The 18,935-nt window shown below is 34.0% G+C and overlaps 1 protein-coding gene across 5 annotated transcripts in view; it reads right to left on the bottom strand.

The window, feature by feature from the left end:
* LOC126967435 (dynein heavy chain, cytoplasmic) overlaps positions 1 to 18,935 on the bottom strand; it is a 104,214-nt gene extending 85,279 nt beyond the window's left edge. For 3 of the 5 annotated variants that reach the window (XM_050811893.1, XM_050811891.1, XM_050811895.1), the window contains exons 1-18: positions 18,586 to 18,935; positions 18,363 to 18,433; positions 18,079 to 18,281; positions 17,390 to 17,527; positions 16,752 to 16,869; positions 16,256 to 16,369; positions 15,239 to 15,411; positions 13,324 to 13,444; positions 10,173 to 10,294; positions 9,734 to 9,875; positions 8,443 to 8,550; positions 7,366 to 7,471; positions 6,023 to 6,222; positions 4,816 to 4,951; positions 3,670 to 3,776; positions 2,679 to 2,842; positions 1,928 to 2,033; positions 74 to 97 (exon numbers count right to left, since the gene is read on the bottom strand). In XM_050811893.1, the coding sequence (XP_050667850.1) occupies positions 74 to 97; positions 1,928 to 2,033; positions 2,679 to 2,842; positions 3,670 to 3,776; positions 4,816 to 4,951; positions 6,023 to 6,222; positions 7,366 to 7,471; positions 8,443 to 8,550; positions 9,734 to 9,875; positions 10,173 to 10,294; positions 13,324 to 13,444; positions 15,239 to 15,411; positions 16,256 to 16,369; positions 16,752 to 16,869; positions 17,390 to 17,527; positions 18,079 to 18,281; positions 18,363 to 18,433; positions 18,586 to 18,823 (2,391 nt within the window). In that variant the 5' untranslated portion in view covers positions 18,824 to 18,935. The remainder of the gene's footprint in view (positions 1 to 73; positions 98 to 1,927; positions 2,034 to 2,678; positions 2,843 to 3,669; positions 3,777 to 4,815; positions 4,952 to 6,022; positions 6,223 to 7,365; positions 7,472 to 8,442; positions 8,551 to 9,733; positions 9,876 to 10,172; positions 10,295 to 13,323; positions 13,445 to 15,238; positions 15,412 to 16,255; positions 16,370 to 16,751; positions 16,870 to 17,389; positions 17,528 to 18,078; positions 18,282 to 18,362; positions 18,434 to 18,585) is intronic. The other 2 variants (XM_050811894.1, XM_050811896.1) reach the window with 1 other exon arrangement.

The raw sequence follows: 18,935 nt of genomic DNA, 5'->3' as shown, positions 1-18,935 counted from the left end.
ATACTGCATAGGGCAATGTGGAATAACGGTATGAGGTTGCGTAATAAAACGAATAAAAAAAAGAACAAACTACCTTCGTATGATTCCTATTATTTAGCTGCGTGGATAAAATGCTAGATTAATGTATGCTTTAAAAACTAACCTGTATTTACAAATATAATCACATTGCTGAGCTATGCCACAGCTAAAAACATAATAATAATAATACTTTGGCCTATCGCAGACGACAGACTATTCGTGACGCACTTTTTAGTCTGTGATAATAAAACAATATCTGGACGACCGAACCTTGCTCGGATTTTTAAGAATGTACAAAACTTGAAAAAAAAATACTATAGGACATCTGGATTCGAACAAGGGTCTTCTGCTTTCCAGATCACCTAATGTCCCATCTGAGCTATTATAGTCTTGTGTATATAATATATATATAAAACACGGATAAATTACATTTTTTAATATTGAAACCTAGCTAGGTCGAATTCTCGCCCCCGAAACTACCTGTATACTAAATTTTATTAAAATCGTTGGAGCCGTTTCCGAGATTCAGAATATATATATATACAAGAATTGCTCATTTAAAGATATTAGATTAGATAAATAATTATATGCAGTACCGCATACGACGCGCAAAAAGTCTGACACACAAAATATCCTCGTAGATCTGACAGATCGCGCAGCACAAAAAGTGCGCCAAAAAAATATAACGTTCGCGTAAACACGCGCTAACGCAGACGACGCTCACTTTAGTGTGTAGTCTGCACTTGCTAGTGATTGGCGTGTATAATGGCGCTAGACATCGATGTATCGATATTGATTAAAGAAATAGAAAACAGACCAGCACTGTATGATACATCTTTAATAATCAAAAATTTAAAAAAAAAATTTTGGAATGAAGTCTGAAAATTTATTTGGATATAGTTTTAGACCTGAATGTTTAATATCAAACAGTACCTTTAATAATCGTTCTGAAAGAATAGGATGAACCCAAAATTCTCTATTTCTTCTTCTTTTTTATAGCTCAAGTACGAAATAATACACCGCTATCTCTGTACTTCCATTGCGTGTACATCGCTACAGTTCTGCCGACAAAATGACCGAAAGTGTACATCGTGTGCGTTGAGTCTGTGTAAGCTGCGATAGGCCTTTGTGTTAAACTAAGTAAGCTACATTAAAATAAAAATAAATTTATTTTTACATTTGGGGCACTAAGACCACCATATTTGTAAAGATTTGCTGAGTAGAATTTGGTTCAGCATCTGTCGCTCCTCCCAACCATAAAGGAGCACATTACTTTAAAAAACTTATTATCAAATTATATTCTGAAAATCTTTTGTAATCTCTGCTTTGCAAAATAGTGCCTTGGTTTAAAATAAACCTAAAATATAAAATAGTAGGTCCAAATAAACTCATGTACGGAAGCCAAACATGGGCCGTTACTAATTGGTACTTCAAGTAATTAAACATATGCCAGCACAAGAAAAAAGATTGAGTTAGGTTGGAAGACATCAGGAAAAGCACAAAGCCCAGGGAAGGAGAAGTGGAACAAAAAGGTCACAGAATGGTATCCTAGGAATGGCATTACAAACAGGGGAAGACCCCGCCAAAGATGGGAAGACATCCTGGCCAAATTTGCAGGAGTGACCTGGAACCGGGTTGCCAAAGGCAGAAAGGTTAGAGGAGGTCTATGCCAATAGGCAATCAAGACTACCTGAATTTTATATAAGTTAAATAAAAGAAATAGTATTCTTTTTTAGTTGAATTTTGGCTTTATTATTACCAAATAAACTTTAATCTGATTTAGAAAAGTTTCAACTATGTAGTGCGCCGTCTGAAATAGTGGTGTTCTAACAGTGTATTATGCGCGTGTGAATTAATAAAACACGTGTATTTGCGTGTAATTTTTAAAGATACATCAGATTGTACGAACCTTTTCCAGCGTACGTTCGTAGGTGCGCACACTCTCAATGAGGGAAATCGCGAACGGGTACAGCTGATTCGCTTGGTGGGCCTTGTTCACTATCGCCAATGGAACTCTGTAATAAGTAATCGTTATCTTAATATATATAATTTCTTTTGTGCGTCTGTTGTAACTGAACTGCACCTAAACGGCTGGACGATTTTAATGAAACTTTATGTGTGTCTTCAGGTGGATTGGAGAATGGTTTAGATTCACAATTGAACTACCTCCTAAACGGCTGGCCCGATTTTGATGATATTTTGTGTGTTCCAGTGAATTTGAGATTGGTTTAGATTCTCAATTCTGTCCATATAATATAATTCTCCTGCTCATGTGTATGTTAGTGAACTCCTCCTCACGACTGGACCGATTTTTCAAATTTAAGACACGGCCTGTACACACAACGTCTGTCGGGTCCACTAGTATTATGTAAAAATATATGCTTCTGATAAATATTTGTTAAGTTAATAAATAAACAAGCCTATTTGTTAATTAATTAATCATTATTACAATGACAATTTACCAAATATTTAATGTTACATTAAATGGAGCCTCCATTAAAGGATCAATTAGAAGAATAAATTTGGCTAAAAATCTTCCAACCTGTTTCAAGTTTAAATTGATATATTTCACTTCATGTTACCTTACATCTATGTCCAATGTTCAGTTCGTAACTCCCCAAACATATATTGTTAAGTAATATAACCCAATATTTTTTTACCTGAATCCCAAGTTCTTCAAGTTGCGCACTTCCTTGTATAGCGTAATGATTTCGGGCAGGAAGTTGACTTTCAGCTTGAGAATAGTTCCGGTCTTAGTGGACCGCGCCCGCACTGATTCGATCGCGAATATGCGTCCCGACACGCCCAAGTTGCGTTGCTGTACCTATTTCAAAAGTCAGGTTTAATATGAGTTCACTATAATTTTTTCAATCACTAGTGTTGGTTGCGCCAATTAGCTTCATTGCATAGAATGAAAGGGCTAACTTGGATCGCGGCATTATTCGCGAAGCGACCGTGAAGAGTATACGTCGACCCCCGCATCTCAAAACGTGCGTTCGATACGCGCCCGCGCCGCTATCTCATATTATAAACTTTCATTTAATATTTTGAGCTCTTCATAATTTACATTAATTTGAAAATAAGCTGTGTCTGTGGTGTAATAAAGTGAAGGACGTCCTGGCGAGGCCTGCAGAAGATATCAAGGTTAGTCCCTGGAATTTTACTGCATTGAGCTAATTGGTATTACTAGGAGACGAACTCCGCTACCTTTTTTTCCATACAGTCCACTCAAAATAATCTTTTAGATTACCCGCGCGACCAAGTGTAATGAATTAATGATTATTTATTATTGTTTTACAAATTAGTCATTACACAGTTAAATCAAGTTTATTTCTATTTAATTTATAATATTCTATTTGTAATTGTAATTGATTCATGTTTTTATTGATATTAGTAAGTTGTTCGATTCGAAATGCCGTTATGTAGATTCTTTTGAAAAAGTGTGTTCATTCTGATCGAGCGTCTAGTCGGAGAGAGACGTTGAATATTAGGCTGTGCAATTGTTAGTAATTGATACTATATTATTATTATTTATTATATTATATTTATTATTTAATGCACATCAATATTAGTTTCATATTGACGCACAAAACACGAATTATGTATTAATATTCTAATAAATATAAAAATAACCAAATCAATTGTTCTTACTTTTCTAGCCCAATCGTCAAACACTTCCTGAGTGTCCAGTTTAAGTCGGAAGCTGTCTCCATCGGCTTTCAACTTTTGTCCCTCAATGTGGTTCTCCCAACCTTTACCTGTAGAACAGTTGGAATTAAGATATTTAATATTTTTGATTGATAGTGGGGCAAATCATTGGATGTTTACAGCATCCTTGAACACAATATCTACTTAGACAAGTTCCTCAAACTTGGCTGTTTGCTCGTAAGTTAATTTATATTAGGACTTTGATTATAATGGATACTGACGATATATTGTTATATAATTGTAGACGGCAGATATATATTCCTAGCCAGGAAAAGAATAGTGATAATATTGAAAATAAAAACATAAAAAATATATTACGAAGTCTCGCTATTGATTCAAATAAATAAGAATCGAATTCTGGGAATAACGTACATGGAAAACTTGAGGAAAGAGCGCATTATAATAGTTTTTTATTTTTATAATATTACCTACTTACTATCGATAAAACTTTACAGATTAATTATAATATATTTTATAACATATAAATTTCGCCTTAAGGGTTGTTAAGTTAGTCTGTGTTAAAGGCAAACGATTAAGCTCTTTAATACTATATTTAAAATTAAGTCATATTTAATTACGATCAACATTCTGGCACAAACTGGCACAAAATAAAATATTAGGTGTTCAAAATACCGTAGCGGCAATTAAATGAAAAACGCATGGTATTACTTCCCAGAAATTCTTTGTATATAAGCGACACTCAACGAGCGAGTGTATATACACTGTATTCATTGAACACAACGGGATCTAAAAATAATTTATTCCAAAAATACGATAGTTTTAGTTTTCATTAAAATCAGGCAAGGTCCTGTATACTCACGTTGCCATATGGCAACGGCATGAGACCACCGTTAAGTAAGCTGTAATAAAGTTAGCACACAGGATTAATAGCATTAAAAATGTTAGGTAGGTATGTCGTGCATTATTGAGTAGGTGAAAAGAATCGAAAAATAACACAATTGTTCAAAGGCAGTATATGCACATACTCCCTCGCATAACTTAAAAGTGAATCGAAAACGTGTGTCAATGTAAAATATGTATAAAATATCTGAGTTGATAACAGAAGAGAATTATTATATGAATATTTACCAAGAACATCTTCGACTCTCTTCAGATAGGCGGTGAGTTGGTGATCAATCTGCTTGGCCCAGATGATAGAGCCGGCGACCGGAGGCAGGTCTCGTACCAGCGACAGTCTACTGCACTTCGATTGTGGATATTGGACCTACAAATAGTTGATATTGATGTTAATAGCGTAGCAACGCTTCGACGTTGACATGACGAGAGTTGACAAGGCATTGATAATTTCGACAGCTTGTAGTTCAACATACTCGTAGCTCAGCGGAAAAGTGTTTACTTCACACGCTGTAGACCCAGGTTCGATACTGGAAATGATATTGGAAATTTCTAGTTAGTTCTAGTTCCGACTCGACAGTGAAAAAGGAGAAGAAGGGAGAGAAGAAGCAGTAGTGAAAAGTGAAAGCTATTCAGGAAAAGCAGAAGATAGAAGAGAATAAGTGATCGGTGTGGTGTGATCTGCTGACGGCACCGCCACCGACAAGAGGAACAGCGGCAGACACCCTTTAAAAAATCAAATCATTTCTTTAAAAAAAATTATGAACAAGATGAGCAGGACGTTTAGCTGATAGTAATTGATACACCCTGCCCATTACAATGCAGTGCCGCTCAAGACTATTGAAAAACCAAATAATTCTGAGCGGCACCACAATTGCGCTCGTCACCTTGAGACATAAGATGTCAAGTCTCATTTATCCAGATAACTTCATAGCTACGGAATGAACAAATTAATATAATTTAAAAACATTTTAATTAATTAAAATCGGTTAGTAACGACGGAGTTCTAAGGTAAATATAAAAAATATACAAAACGAGAATAAAAATACGATATAGCGTACTGGTAATTTCATGCACAACCTGTGAATTACTTCGCGGGTGTGTGTTGGTTTTTTCCTGATGACGATATATTTAATATAATCTTGACACACTTTTACACAATTTATCTTGCCCCAAACTAGGCATTGCCTGTACTATGGGTACAAGACATTTAAACATACATGAATACATATGACTCGATATATCCATGACTCGGAAACAAACATTCATATTCATCATATAAATGATTGCACCTACCTGGATTCGAACCCGGGACTTCTAGCTTAGTAGTCAGGGTCACTAACCATTCGGGTATATGGGTCGTATACGATGATTTCTTGCAACGTAGGAACGGTTGTAATAAAAAATACATAACAGAATTGGTAGTTGGTAACAGCCTGACCTTGAACTTCTCGTGGAGCGTCTCGATGTCGTCCTTGACGCGCTGGATGAGCTGCGTCTGGTACTCGCGGATGGCGCCGCGGATGTGCGGGCGCACGAACAGCGCGTTGAACCGCGAGAAGATGCGGAACATCTCGTTGGCGTTCTTGGCCGTGCCCAGCTGGTCGCGGAGGTGAGCCGTGATGCGGGTCTCGACGCGGTCTGCGACACAGTAGTACATGACGATACGAGCACGACTATCGTATACTATTTTTCCTATTAAGTTGCGGAAAGTTCGGCCACTACAATCATTTTGAATAATTGGAACGGGGGGGGGACACGCACGGTTTACAGGTCCATTCCAGACGACAAAGATGTAAACAAACCGGCGCGAGCAAGAGCGAAGAGAGTGCCAGAGATGGCGCGCGAGTGTACACCTTGGAATCGCTCGTACACTCTTAAACATTCTCGCATGCTCAGCTACATTCCCGCATGCTCAGCTACATTCCCGCATGCTCAGCTACATTCCCGCATGCTGAGCTACATTCTCGCATGCTCAGCTACATTCTCGCATGCTCAGCTACATTCCTGCATGCTCAGCTACATTCTCGCATGCTCAGCTACATTCTCGCATGCTCAGCTAATTCTCGCATGCTCAACTACATTCCCGCATGCTGAGCTACATTCTCGCATGCTCAGCTACATTCTCGCATGCTCAGCTACATTCCCGCATGCTCACCTACATTCCCGCATGCTCAGCTACATTCCCGCATGCTGAGCTACATTCTCGCATGCTGAGCTACATTCTCGCATGCTCAGCTACATTCTCGCATGCTCAGCTACATTCCTGCATGCTCAGCTACATTCTCGCATGCTCAGCTACATTCTCGCATGCTCAGCTAATTCTCGCATGCTCAACTACATTCCCGCATGCTCAGCTACATTCCCGCACGCTCTTGTCCACGTGTGGGAAAGGGGTACTTTGCGAACTTAAATGCATGAGCAAAATCGAACTTTGCGCACGATAATAGGAAAACACACTTATTACCACCAAAACTATCAAAAATTTATAGTAAATCTTTATGAATTTAATATAGGCACAACTTATATGATATAACATCCAAATTATTAAATAAACAAAGCATTATTTATACTTAAGAAGAAATTCTCAGTTTTTATGTTCTCCTATCATGCTGGTTTAAGCATAGTGCCACTCCCAAAAGGTAAAACATTCTCCCAAGAAAGGAATACACTTCTCTATACATAAAAACATTTTTGCAATACGAATAGAACAAGGATTGCCTTGAACTTTTGGTAAAAATTAATGAATGATGTCGGGAACTTATTTGTATATTAAATACTTACCGATTCTGTCCTCATATCTGCGCACTGCTGCCTCCCAAGCGTCCACACCTTCGCGGGAAATGTCCAAGCATTCAACTTCCTTAACATTCTCATACGCCAGGTTCACCTAAATCACACATTATTGAATGACGATCAATTCGAAAAAAGGATATAATATATCAATTTTGTAAACGACATCTATACTTAAAAACTGAATCCATCAAGGAATTGAGTAAAAAATTGAAATGAAATATATAACTTTGTAGTTTTTGATATATCAATAATAATTCACACAGATGTGAGCTGATGAGTTATCTTTCTTATATTATTCTTCCCTATCTTTATAATATTATTTGTTTTCTCAAAATTGATTCCTTTAGAACTTTTTGATATAATTTCTAATATACTAGATACTACTACCGCTTCGATAACAGTTGGCGCTCTGAGAGAGAAGCGGAGCAAGAAACTCTCCCAGCATTCTTTGTTTGAGCTCTTTTTAATAAAACTATACAATATTGTACTCTCATTGCTATTGCTATAAAATAATCATAATCTAATCCCAGGTTGTCCGATCACTTAGATATTCAGCTGTGGAGTAATTGGATTTACGACAGAGCCCTTTTTTTAATGAAACATTTAAATTTATTTATAGATAATGCCTGAACAGTGGCTGGGACTTTATTATAAAAGTGTATACATTTACCCTTTAAGCTATTATGCATCTTATGAAGCCTACTAGAATTAGTTACAAGCAATCCCTTATTTCTAGTATTATAATAATGAAAATGTGATGATTTTTGTGAACGTATACTTTCATATATGTACTGACAATGAACAATCATAATATTTATTTCTTTAAATTTTTCTTTGAGAGACTGTCTATAACCAAGCTGATATATAGAGCACGAACAGCTCTCTTTTGCAGATCAAACACTATATCAATGTCAGCAGCATGACCCCATAAAAATACCGTGCGACATGATGCTGCTGTGAAAATAACTGAAGCACACTAATCTAGCGGTCGCAACATTTGTGTACTCTAATCTTTCTAACTTTAGGTAATCAGATCTTTATTCCTTTTAAGAGTATAATAATGACCTCAGCGATAGCGTTGGCGTCAGCAGCGTCCATGGGGAGCGACATCGGCTGGACCGTCTCTCCGCTGCCACCGTGCTCTGCGGCCGGGGTCGCGCGGGGGCGGAGCACCTGGGTCAAACACATGACTCGTCACAAGTATATTCTATGTAATACACCAATCTAGTATTACTATACATCCTTAACAAATCCTAGAAATTAAAAAAATCACTGTTCGTTTAAAACAGATATGTTATACAGATAATAATTATTATAATCAATGTATTTGCATCTAAAATTATTGTAAAGTTATTATTTCTTTGTATTCGTTAGGTTACAAATGAGATAATACTTGTAATTGTGATAATTCCTGCCCCTCTGCTGTTCATTACTATTGCATGTGTGAAAATTTAGCAATCTATGTTTTATTAGTCAGTAAGTCGTATGTTAGGCCATTTGTGAGTTGGTAGTAGGTATATTCTTAATATTAAATAAAAAAATATATATATAAATTTCATCAATTCTACTATAACTGTGCACCATATTTTTTTAAAGTTTTTTTCAATGGTCTATTAATAATAATAATTAATTAACTATTATTACCTCTCGTATGCTATGCTAATGCTAGTTGTGTTTCGCTCGGCCTGATTTAGTTAAAAACAATTGCATTGTAAATTAAGCAAACTAATTATTTTTTATAGGACGTAGATATGCTTTGTAAAAATGATTGTCATGATTACTTTCAATAATCTTGATAACATTATATATATATGTATATATACGGGGTTTTCCAATAGGAATTTTGAATTTAGTTTGTGAACACACCTTCTCACTTAACATCGAACTGTCACTGTCAGTTTATTCAATAGACATAACCTTTTCAATAATCATCATCAGTGGCCGCTACTTTAAGAGCGTTAACGCCGCTTTTCGGTTGTAATGTCGCCCTAGTATATGTACTAGGGCGACATTACGACCTAGTATATGTACCTATGGGTAATAATAAGTTTAGTGAAAAAGTTTGAGTCTACATATTCGTTGTGTGATGTGGGTCCAACGAATCAACAAACGTGCCCACGGTGGCCATGCAAGCGAAGTCGAGTTCCATTCATAAATGTTTTGAATCTACTACAACCCGATAGTAAAGTTTTTGAAATATCTTATATTTTCATTTTATTTTGAAAAAAGTTGTCAAGTCCTTATTGGAACACCCTATATACATACACATTTACGATAACAGGTCAGTAAATAACAAGCTGCAAACCGTTCAAGAGATCATGGTCGTTAGAGCGGTCCATTAATATGTCAACGTTACCCTGATCATAACAGTTCGTAATTGTTCGTGATGCCTGCGGAACCTCCTCATGTGCTCCATCCGCATCTGCAGCCGCTTGTGTGATGGAGACACGCGCCACACCATCTTCAGATGTTCATCTCGCTTCTTCTTCACTATATCTCTGTAATGGACAGTTATTTTTAATTAATTGCTATATATTTCGTATATGTTACACTTCGTTAATTAGCATTCAAATGAATAATTTAATACTTTCCTATAAACATTATTATACAGTAAACTTAAATATTTACAAAATCCCTAAATGACAAACTATTAACAAGTCAAAAATTAAAACAAAAAAGGTATAAAAATTACAATTAATATGACATGACAATATTTCTATCTTTCGTTAATATAGTTAGATAATTTTTGTAGAAAATTCTATCTTAGGCTTTTAAACAATTATGTTGCTACTAACCTCAGAAGGCCTTGTAGTTTCTCATACTCATCATCCCAACAGGAGAACACCTCGAAACACTGCGTCATTACCCTCTCGAAATCTTCGAACGGAATGTGCATTAGACGCCGTGTACCAAGCACCTATAGTAATAATATTATTAAATCAATTTGTATCCCATATAAATACAGTACTACGCTCATTTTTGAAAAGTGTATCAATTCGATCCTGAAGTGATGAGAAACACATGTTTGTGAATTACATACAAATGAAAATACCACGAACATGCCACAATTTGATAATAATTTTAATTTGAATAGAATTTTTTTAAAGTTATAAATTATATAATATTATAAAAATAATCACACCTGAGCGGCCCTCACGGACAAAGTACGAAGCAATTGATTTTAATAACTTATACAATACTGTTAAAACCAATACCACTACAAACTTAAGTGATGAATATACTTTATTGGAAACTATCCTGTTGCAAGCTATAACTGAAAACAAACAAATAAAGACCAAAGTGATGAATCCCCCTGAGCAAAGATTGGATCAACAGAAAACTGATTGTCAATAAACAAAAGGTTTCCTGTGGCATTCTCTAAAACAAGCACCAGAAGATGAGAACCTTAAAAGAGAGTTTGTGCAGCAAGAGTCTAGTCCATAAAAATATTCAACAAACTAAAAGTCAATATTATTTAAATGCTTTTAAGAAATGTGAGAAAAACTCCACGAAAATGTGGCAACTGATAAATAGTTTGGCTAATAATATAATAAATAACAAGATTAAAAAATATATTCCTTTAAAACTAAATACATCTTCAGGTCAAATCACTGAATCAAAAGAAGTATGTGAATGCTTTAATTCATTTTTCTATAATATATTGAACTTGCCAATAAAATTCTAAACTCAAAACTATGTAAAGAACCTATGATTTTCTTAAACAATGCACAAGAATATAAAATTAGACTATCTTATCTGACTCCTGCCACTACAGAAGAAGTAGTCAAAATTATTGACAACCTTGATACAAACACTAGCACTGGCATAGACGGCATGAGTACAAAAGTGATCAAATGTGTAAAAGACGTTATAGGTGAAAAATTAACTCACTGCATCAATAGATGCTTAAATGTAGGGAAATTTCCAGATTCCCTTAAAATAGCAAAAGTCATTCCTGTTTACAAGTCCGGTGACAAAATGGATCCCAGTAATTACCGTCCAATATCTGTACTTCTTATCTTATCAAAAATATTTGAGAAAATACTACATAATCGACTCAATGGATTTCTTACATCTACAAATTTTCTTTTCAAAAAACAATATGAATTTCGTTCTAATTCTAATACTCTTGCAGCAACAATTGACTTAGTAACAAAAATTAAACTTGGCATTGATCAAAAGAAAATATCATTAGGAATATTCATAGACTTAAAAAAAGCATTTGACACGGTAAGCCACGAAATCATTCTAACAAAATTAAAAAACATTGGTGTTTCTGGTTCTGCATTTAAAATGTTCAAATCATATCTGACAAACCGATATCAAATAGTTAAAATTAATGGAGTTGAGATTTTACCCCAACTCATCACATGTGGCGTTCCTCAGGGCTCTATTCTCGACCCATTATTATTTCTAGTCTATATAAATGACATACATAAAATCGTCCTAAATGGAGATATCACGCTGTATGCTGATGATACAAGTCTATTTTACTTTGGTAATACTATAACAACAATAATAGAACAAGCACAACATGATTTGGATCTACTACACACCTGGCTACAATGTAACTTACTTACTATAAATACATCTAAAACAAACTACATATTATACACAGCAAAAAACAAACAAATTGGAAGCCATAATAACTTGACCATCAATGGTGAGAAAAGAAGAAAAATATCTCGGTCTGATACTTGATAGCAAACTCACATGAAAATATATGCGATAGAATATATTCGTAAAAACTTAACATCACTTACTGGTGCAGTACGTGGCATTGCACGATGCTTCCCAAGGCAAGTGCATTTCACTATTTATAATTCTATGGTCAAGTGTCACTTAGATTATTTAATTGAAGTTTGGGGAACTGCGTCAAAGACAAATTTACAACCGCTACAGATAGCACAAAATAAAATTATTAAATCACTGTTCCGATATAATTCCTTAACACCATCCGCAAAAATTTACCAAGATACCGAAATCATGAATGTTTCTCAACTCTATAAGTATAAAACGTGTGTTCTTATTAGGAAAATTCTATCTAAAGCCATACATTCCCAAGTGACATTTACAAACACATTCCAAACACAAAAAAGGATAACTCGACAAGCATATAATATGTATTTAAAAACACCTAGAACTAATTACGGAAAAAAAATTGAAGGGGCGAAACTTTACAACAGCCTCCCCAAAGATATTATAGAAATGAAAAGCTTAAATACTTTTTAAAAAATATTAAAAGAACACATTTAAAAATATAAATAAAAAATATTTACGGTTTAAAAATAAATTAATGAATAATTGTTGCTGCAGTGTAGTCACAGCTTTATAATATTTACAAATTGCGGTCTGCGCATGCGCATTGCGCCGCTCGATTGCATAATTCACTAAAGTTCTTGTATTATTGTATTCATTATTGTGTCTTTAGTTGATATTCATTAGAGTAGTGTAGGTAACTTATTTATGAATGTTCTTTAGATTATAATTTGTATAGTTATTTCTTTTGAGGTGTTTCATCTAGTGTGTGTTTACTGTTTTTTTCCACTTTACTTACTTTGTTAACATTTATAGTTAAACAAGAAAAAATAATCGATATATTATATTCTCACGGCTCACATATTATATAGTAGTAAGAATATATTTTCTCTATAAGTGAATATTGTAATATTCTTCTGAGAAATAAAGTTCTTAAATCGTAAATAGGCAAAACAGTTGTTTCATGCTCGAGACGGTGATAACAGTTAGACATGTATTTATTTATTTCAATACAAGCGCTCTATCATATTACAGACCATTTGGTCCATACACCGGGCAAAGCCATTCATACATGAATGCAACCAATTTACATTCCATGGTTCCATTCCACCTATAAGAAGCGAAAAGACAGAGTGCACAACAAATTCTTTTAAATGCGTTCACTGTATAAAACTACTTATTATTTACCTTTAATAGTTGCTGTCCTAGATCTCTGGATATAGCTTCAACAAGACGTAGTCCTCTTTGGATTGGGTATTTGGTTGAACGAATTTTTCGTAAATGGGAAAATATTTGCTGTACTGCCAATCTGTGTAATATAAATAAAACTTAAGACACCATGGAATAAAAAATATTAGTAGACAGATTTTTGTAGGTCTTTTCCTAATGTAAATTATATAATCTGGCTAATAGATTAAGAGATTCCCAATAGTTAAGATGCCACCGTTTTATAGAAACACATGATGTCACCTAGTAATAAGTATATTCAGTAATCTTCAAGAATCAAGAAGAATCACAAGAGAGTTACCATCCTAAGAGTTGGATGAGCAAAATTTGCAAATCTCAATGCTTTGAAGAGCAGGTTGCACATTTTTGCCATAGCCAAGCTTCTTTACGGTATAAAGTTAAAGACAAGAACTACATATGCAAATAACAATAACAAATCTCAATGTTTTGAAATGCAGTTTGCAAATTGTGGCTTCTGTAAGGTATACAGTTAAAACAAGTACTAAATATTTATTTAATCAGCTTTACTCATGATTCATTGGTATTGGTGCTGACTAGGTTCAGACCATTCGGAGATCTTTTATAAGGGTGAGTGTAGTGAGTACGCGATCACATCCTGTCTAGCACTACGAATTTGAGCTCGAATCGCGCAGTGATAGGGCGGGGGGTGAAGAGTAAATCGTAAGTAAAGCCAATTTAAATAAATAAAATTAAATTAACAAAGAAACAACCGACTTCAAAAACACTATTCCAAAACAATAGGTATAATGTGCACTAAAAAGTATAAAAATAATTGCGTATTTTTATACAATCTAATTAATTAGTCTAATTCTAGTTACGATTATTATTATTTTTGGAATCGGTGTCCTTCCGCCATGACCCGCTCTCGCCTCCTCACATCATTACTATAATAATGTATGTAGTTACAAACTTGGTTGACACCGACTCCAAAAATTACAATAATCGTAACTAGAATTAGATTGTATAAAAATACGCAATTATTTTTATACTTTTTAGTGCATATTATATCTATTGTTTGGGAATAGTGTTTTTGAAGTCGGTTGTTTTTTTGTTAAAATGTTATTTTTATTTTTTTATTTTTAGTTAATCTGAAGTACATTACCTAACAAAGGATTTATCAAAATATGTGTAGGTATACAAAAAATTTCAATGCAGCAATGAACGTAAGCGCTTTGCAATTTGATTACAGACAGTTAGAAATTCTGCCACAGATCGCACCCTTACTGTAAGTTGTTAAGGAGTTCCATTGGTCATCATATTCGACTACGATAACTACTTGACAATAACTACGTTACGGTAGGTAACTTAAATATCCTAATACCATAAAAAAGATTCGGTCGAGTATCTTTAATTCCTAAGAAATGAAGAGTTATGTTACTTTGTCATGGATTCCATAATCAGAACCCAACCAAACTCTCACCAAACTACTTGTGAAGTATATCCTTTCCAATAAAAAAAAGAATCATCGAAATGGGTTGGCGAGATATTGAGTCATTCGTAAATTTATCATCCACTATGCTACTTTAAGACATTTATGGTTTTCTCATGGATACCATTGTCAGATCTGGACCAAATTACAATGGAACCACACGGGAAGCACCAGCTTTCAAATAAAAAAGAATTATCAAAATAGTTTCACCCAGTAGAAAGTTTTGAGGTAGCAAACATAAAAAAAAGAACATACCGACGAATTGAGAATCTCCTCCTTTTTTGAAGTTGGTTAAAAATAAAATAAATTTAAGACCTATACATTACACTATTATAAGTGTTTTGGAGTGGTTACAAAGCTATCATATCATTATTAAATACAGGTATAATTGAGTTCATATTTGACACTTTTTTATAGCAAATTTACCTGATTCTGTCCAATTCCGTAGCACTCAAGAGGTCATTGATAGGAAAGTCTTTCATCAATGGATTGTAGTCAGACACAGTAGCAAGGGCTTGCTTGAGACCAGTGTCTGTATCAAATGACACAGTGGCATGAAAACGCTTGCCATATTTCAAAATTTCAAGAGTCAGAGCCACCTGTAACAGAATTTATATTGAGCCAACTATACACAAAAAATTCCAAAAGAGTACAACTTACAGATTACAAATATTTGCTAACTCTGTTTATCTTTAAGTTGCTAAATTTATCAAGCTACAGATTGTAGTTTTGATTTTTCCATACTTGTGTTTAAGTATGAATTATATATTGCGGGTAGTGAGTTTATTCAGTATAGCTAACTTACAATGAAACATGAAGACGGTGTTGGTTAAACTTTTGAACTTAGTTTGTGAGTCTACATTTTGAAATTAAAACTTTATTTATGATTCAATTTTTATAACATTTTAAATCTGTATATATAAAAATGAATTGCTGTTCGTTAGTCTCGCTCAAACTCGAGAACGGCTGGACTAATTTGGCTAATTTTAGTCTTGAATTTTTTGTGGAAGTCCAGAGAAGGTTTAAAAGGTGAATAAATATGAAAATGCTTGGAATTAAATAAAAACAACAATTTTGTTTTCCTTAGATTTGTCGTACAGACATCAAATTGAAAGATGATAAAGATGAATAACTAATTAGAATTTTTATATCTTTCTATATTTTTATAACTTTCTTAGCAGCTGAGAAACACTTTCATTACAACAACAGGGTGCATTTTTTATGATTGCTTTTTTATGGTGGTAATATATCATAACATCAAGTTATGATATATTAATGACAATTTCATAAAAAACATTACCTATTTTATTTATTATATACAGAACAACATCTGTCGGGTCAGTTAGTTACTTATAATAAAATATTTAAATATAAACTTTATTGACCAAAAATTAATAAGATAGATAAATAAAATTTTGTTATAATGTTTACAAAAATACTCACTTCAACACTCTCTCTCTTCTCCTGAATGCGATGAAGGGCCCTTTCCAAATTGAGCCAGAATGAGATCTCCTGAAGAGCTGTGCCATTTGATGGGTCACGATCTAATTTTGTCACCTTAAATAAGAAAAAGTAAGTAATGTATTATTTTATTATATTTTAAATTGAAATGAGTTGAGATCCATCAAACAAAAAGTAGTAGTAGTAAAGTAAGTCGGTATGACAAAAAATTTCATAGTCCAAGTGATATTGTTAGTTTAAGTTAACATATGATTAAAGGAAACATCTAATGAACATTGTTATTTTGCAATATATTATATAGTAAATATCCTTTTACCCAAACATATAGTAATATTATATATTTAAAAGTAATCTGTTAATAGTAGTTGTGTAGTGAGTTATATTTTCACCTCCTCTCATTATTATATATGTATTTTATTCTGTTTGTTATTCCAAATAAATAAATAAAAAAGATCCATATATAAAATGCATATCTTACTTTCTGAATTTCTTTGATCCACCGGTTCACACCATTTTGTAATTGGTTCAGAAATGATGAGTCTTCAACTTTATCTCCAAAATCAGCAACACGAGGTTTACGGTTTTCATCAGCAGCTCTGACATATTAAAAAATAAATAACAATATAATTGAAAGAGCACTATACATATCCAATTCTTACTACTAAATCGGATAATTGTATGCTATAAAAGCCATTATACCAAAGCTGCATGAGTGGTACATCTCATACCCTCTAATATACCAGTTCTTAAAATAATATAAGATAATATCATGCACAACAGCAGAAATTGAGAAGCATGTACTGGCTGATAGTAGTAGCCGATATTTTAGCCAACAATACTAACAATTTAAGTTTAAATTTTAAAATGATCTGCAAAAGATTAATATAAGTTCAAAATAAATTAAGCTTATTAATTAGATAATTAATATCTCTAGAAAGAGTATTTTGCTGTTAGACATAAAATAAAAACAGATCAGGAATATAGTATAGTGTGTGTGACAAGCTATGTCTTACACTTGCGATTTGGAATTGATCAAAGTAGAGGTTAGTTCTAAACTTAATTTTTTTCATAGTTTTCACAGCTGATCTAAGGTATTTTAAATGAACTTCTACTTACTTCTTGATGATCGTAGCAACAACTGGATGAACAGTCAAGGTGATTTCAGGGATGTCAATATTCTGTTGAAGGTGCAGAAGCCCCATTTCTAGTTCTGCTATTTTCTTCTCCACTGATGGTGCCATCTTATCGCCATCCCTATGGATATTATAATATCTCTTTTATTCTTTATGTAACACATTCATAGGTAAACCACAACATGTGTGTTAAAATGCCTATGATTATCTAATCCTACAAGCGTAAAGCAGTTGGAAAAAGGCACCCAACTCTCTGGGACTGCCTGGGTTGGTTCCAACCAACCCAGGCATTAGAAGATAAATTTACACACAATATGGCCCAATCATGAGGCTAAGGGTGTAAAAACATTGATTTGAAACTCCTGGCAGAAATCTATGACTAATGCTATGAAATATTTTTTCAGGTTCACATAATTTCAATGGGATATGTTACTCTTAGTAAAGCTAATGCTTAGTCACCATAGAGAATTTGACCTAGTTTGGGTATAGATATGCATTCAATATGTAAGAGACCCAACTTAAAAATAAACTATTATATTATATTCTGATATCTAAATTTGACCTGCATGAAATAAAGAATCTAGAGTTAGCTCACCAGATGAAATCTACACTAAATGCAAAGTTTATATCTATCTTTTAATCTTTCGGTACATAGTAACAAAACTAACTAACCTGTCTGCTCTACCACTCTCCTTAACATAGCTTTTAAAGAATGGGGCCATGGTTTTGCTGATAAAAGCATGCAGGGTCTCATAAGGTGAGCCATCAGAGAGGTTAATAAGACGAATTTGGCTATGGATAGATTTATCAGCTTCAATAACTGCACCTCTTTTGACACAGACAAAAGCTGCAACTCGAGGTGATGTGAAGTGTACCTTTAATAAAAATAAAATATTAAATCATGCTTGGTTATTAAGAATTTAATAGTTTTACTTTTATTTAGAATTGATAGTTACCTCATTGCTGATTTGATAAGTGACAGCCTCTTTTTCTTCTTCACCCTCTGTTGGCTGTTCACTATCATCTTCTGTTAAAAATTATTAAAATGAAAATATTGTGGTATGACTCATGTAATGCTAATAGTATCTCTAAATCTAATAAGACATCGCATCTACTTTAAATGCAAGAACTACGTCATCAATTATTGGACGTACCTTTGTATTGCATGTAAAAGCCTACCTTTTAATGAAAATCTCTGCACGTGAAGAGACGACACCTGAGGATCTGAGATAAACTTCTTAATGCAGTCTTGATTAACTTTATCATCAAGAGCCGTCTTCAGTGCTGGGGGTACTATGTCATCTTCCGGCAAAAGTACCGTTGCAGCACGAAGAAGATAGTTGGCGAAATTTTGAAAATCCACGACAACTACATTCTGCTCGGGCGCGTTTTCACTCCCATCTAGGGAATCGCCCATGATGTTAAATTTTTTGTAATGAAAATGTATTTAATGAAAACTAAAATCAATAAAACAGTCGCAGCTTGCATCAATATAAGCCCCACCGAACACCTAAACTTCTAAAGTGAAG

This window comes from Leptidea sinapis, chromosome 13 (assembly GCF_905404315.1).
Source record: "Leptidea sinapis chromosome 13, ilLepSina1.1, whole genome shotgun sequence".
Taxonomy (NCBI): domain Eukaryota; kingdom Metazoa; phylum Arthropoda; class Insecta; order Lepidoptera; family Pieridae; genus Leptidea; species Leptidea sinapis.
The sequence above is the reverse complement of the archived record's forward strand: the minus strand, read 5'-3'. Positions and strand labels throughout refer to the sequence as shown.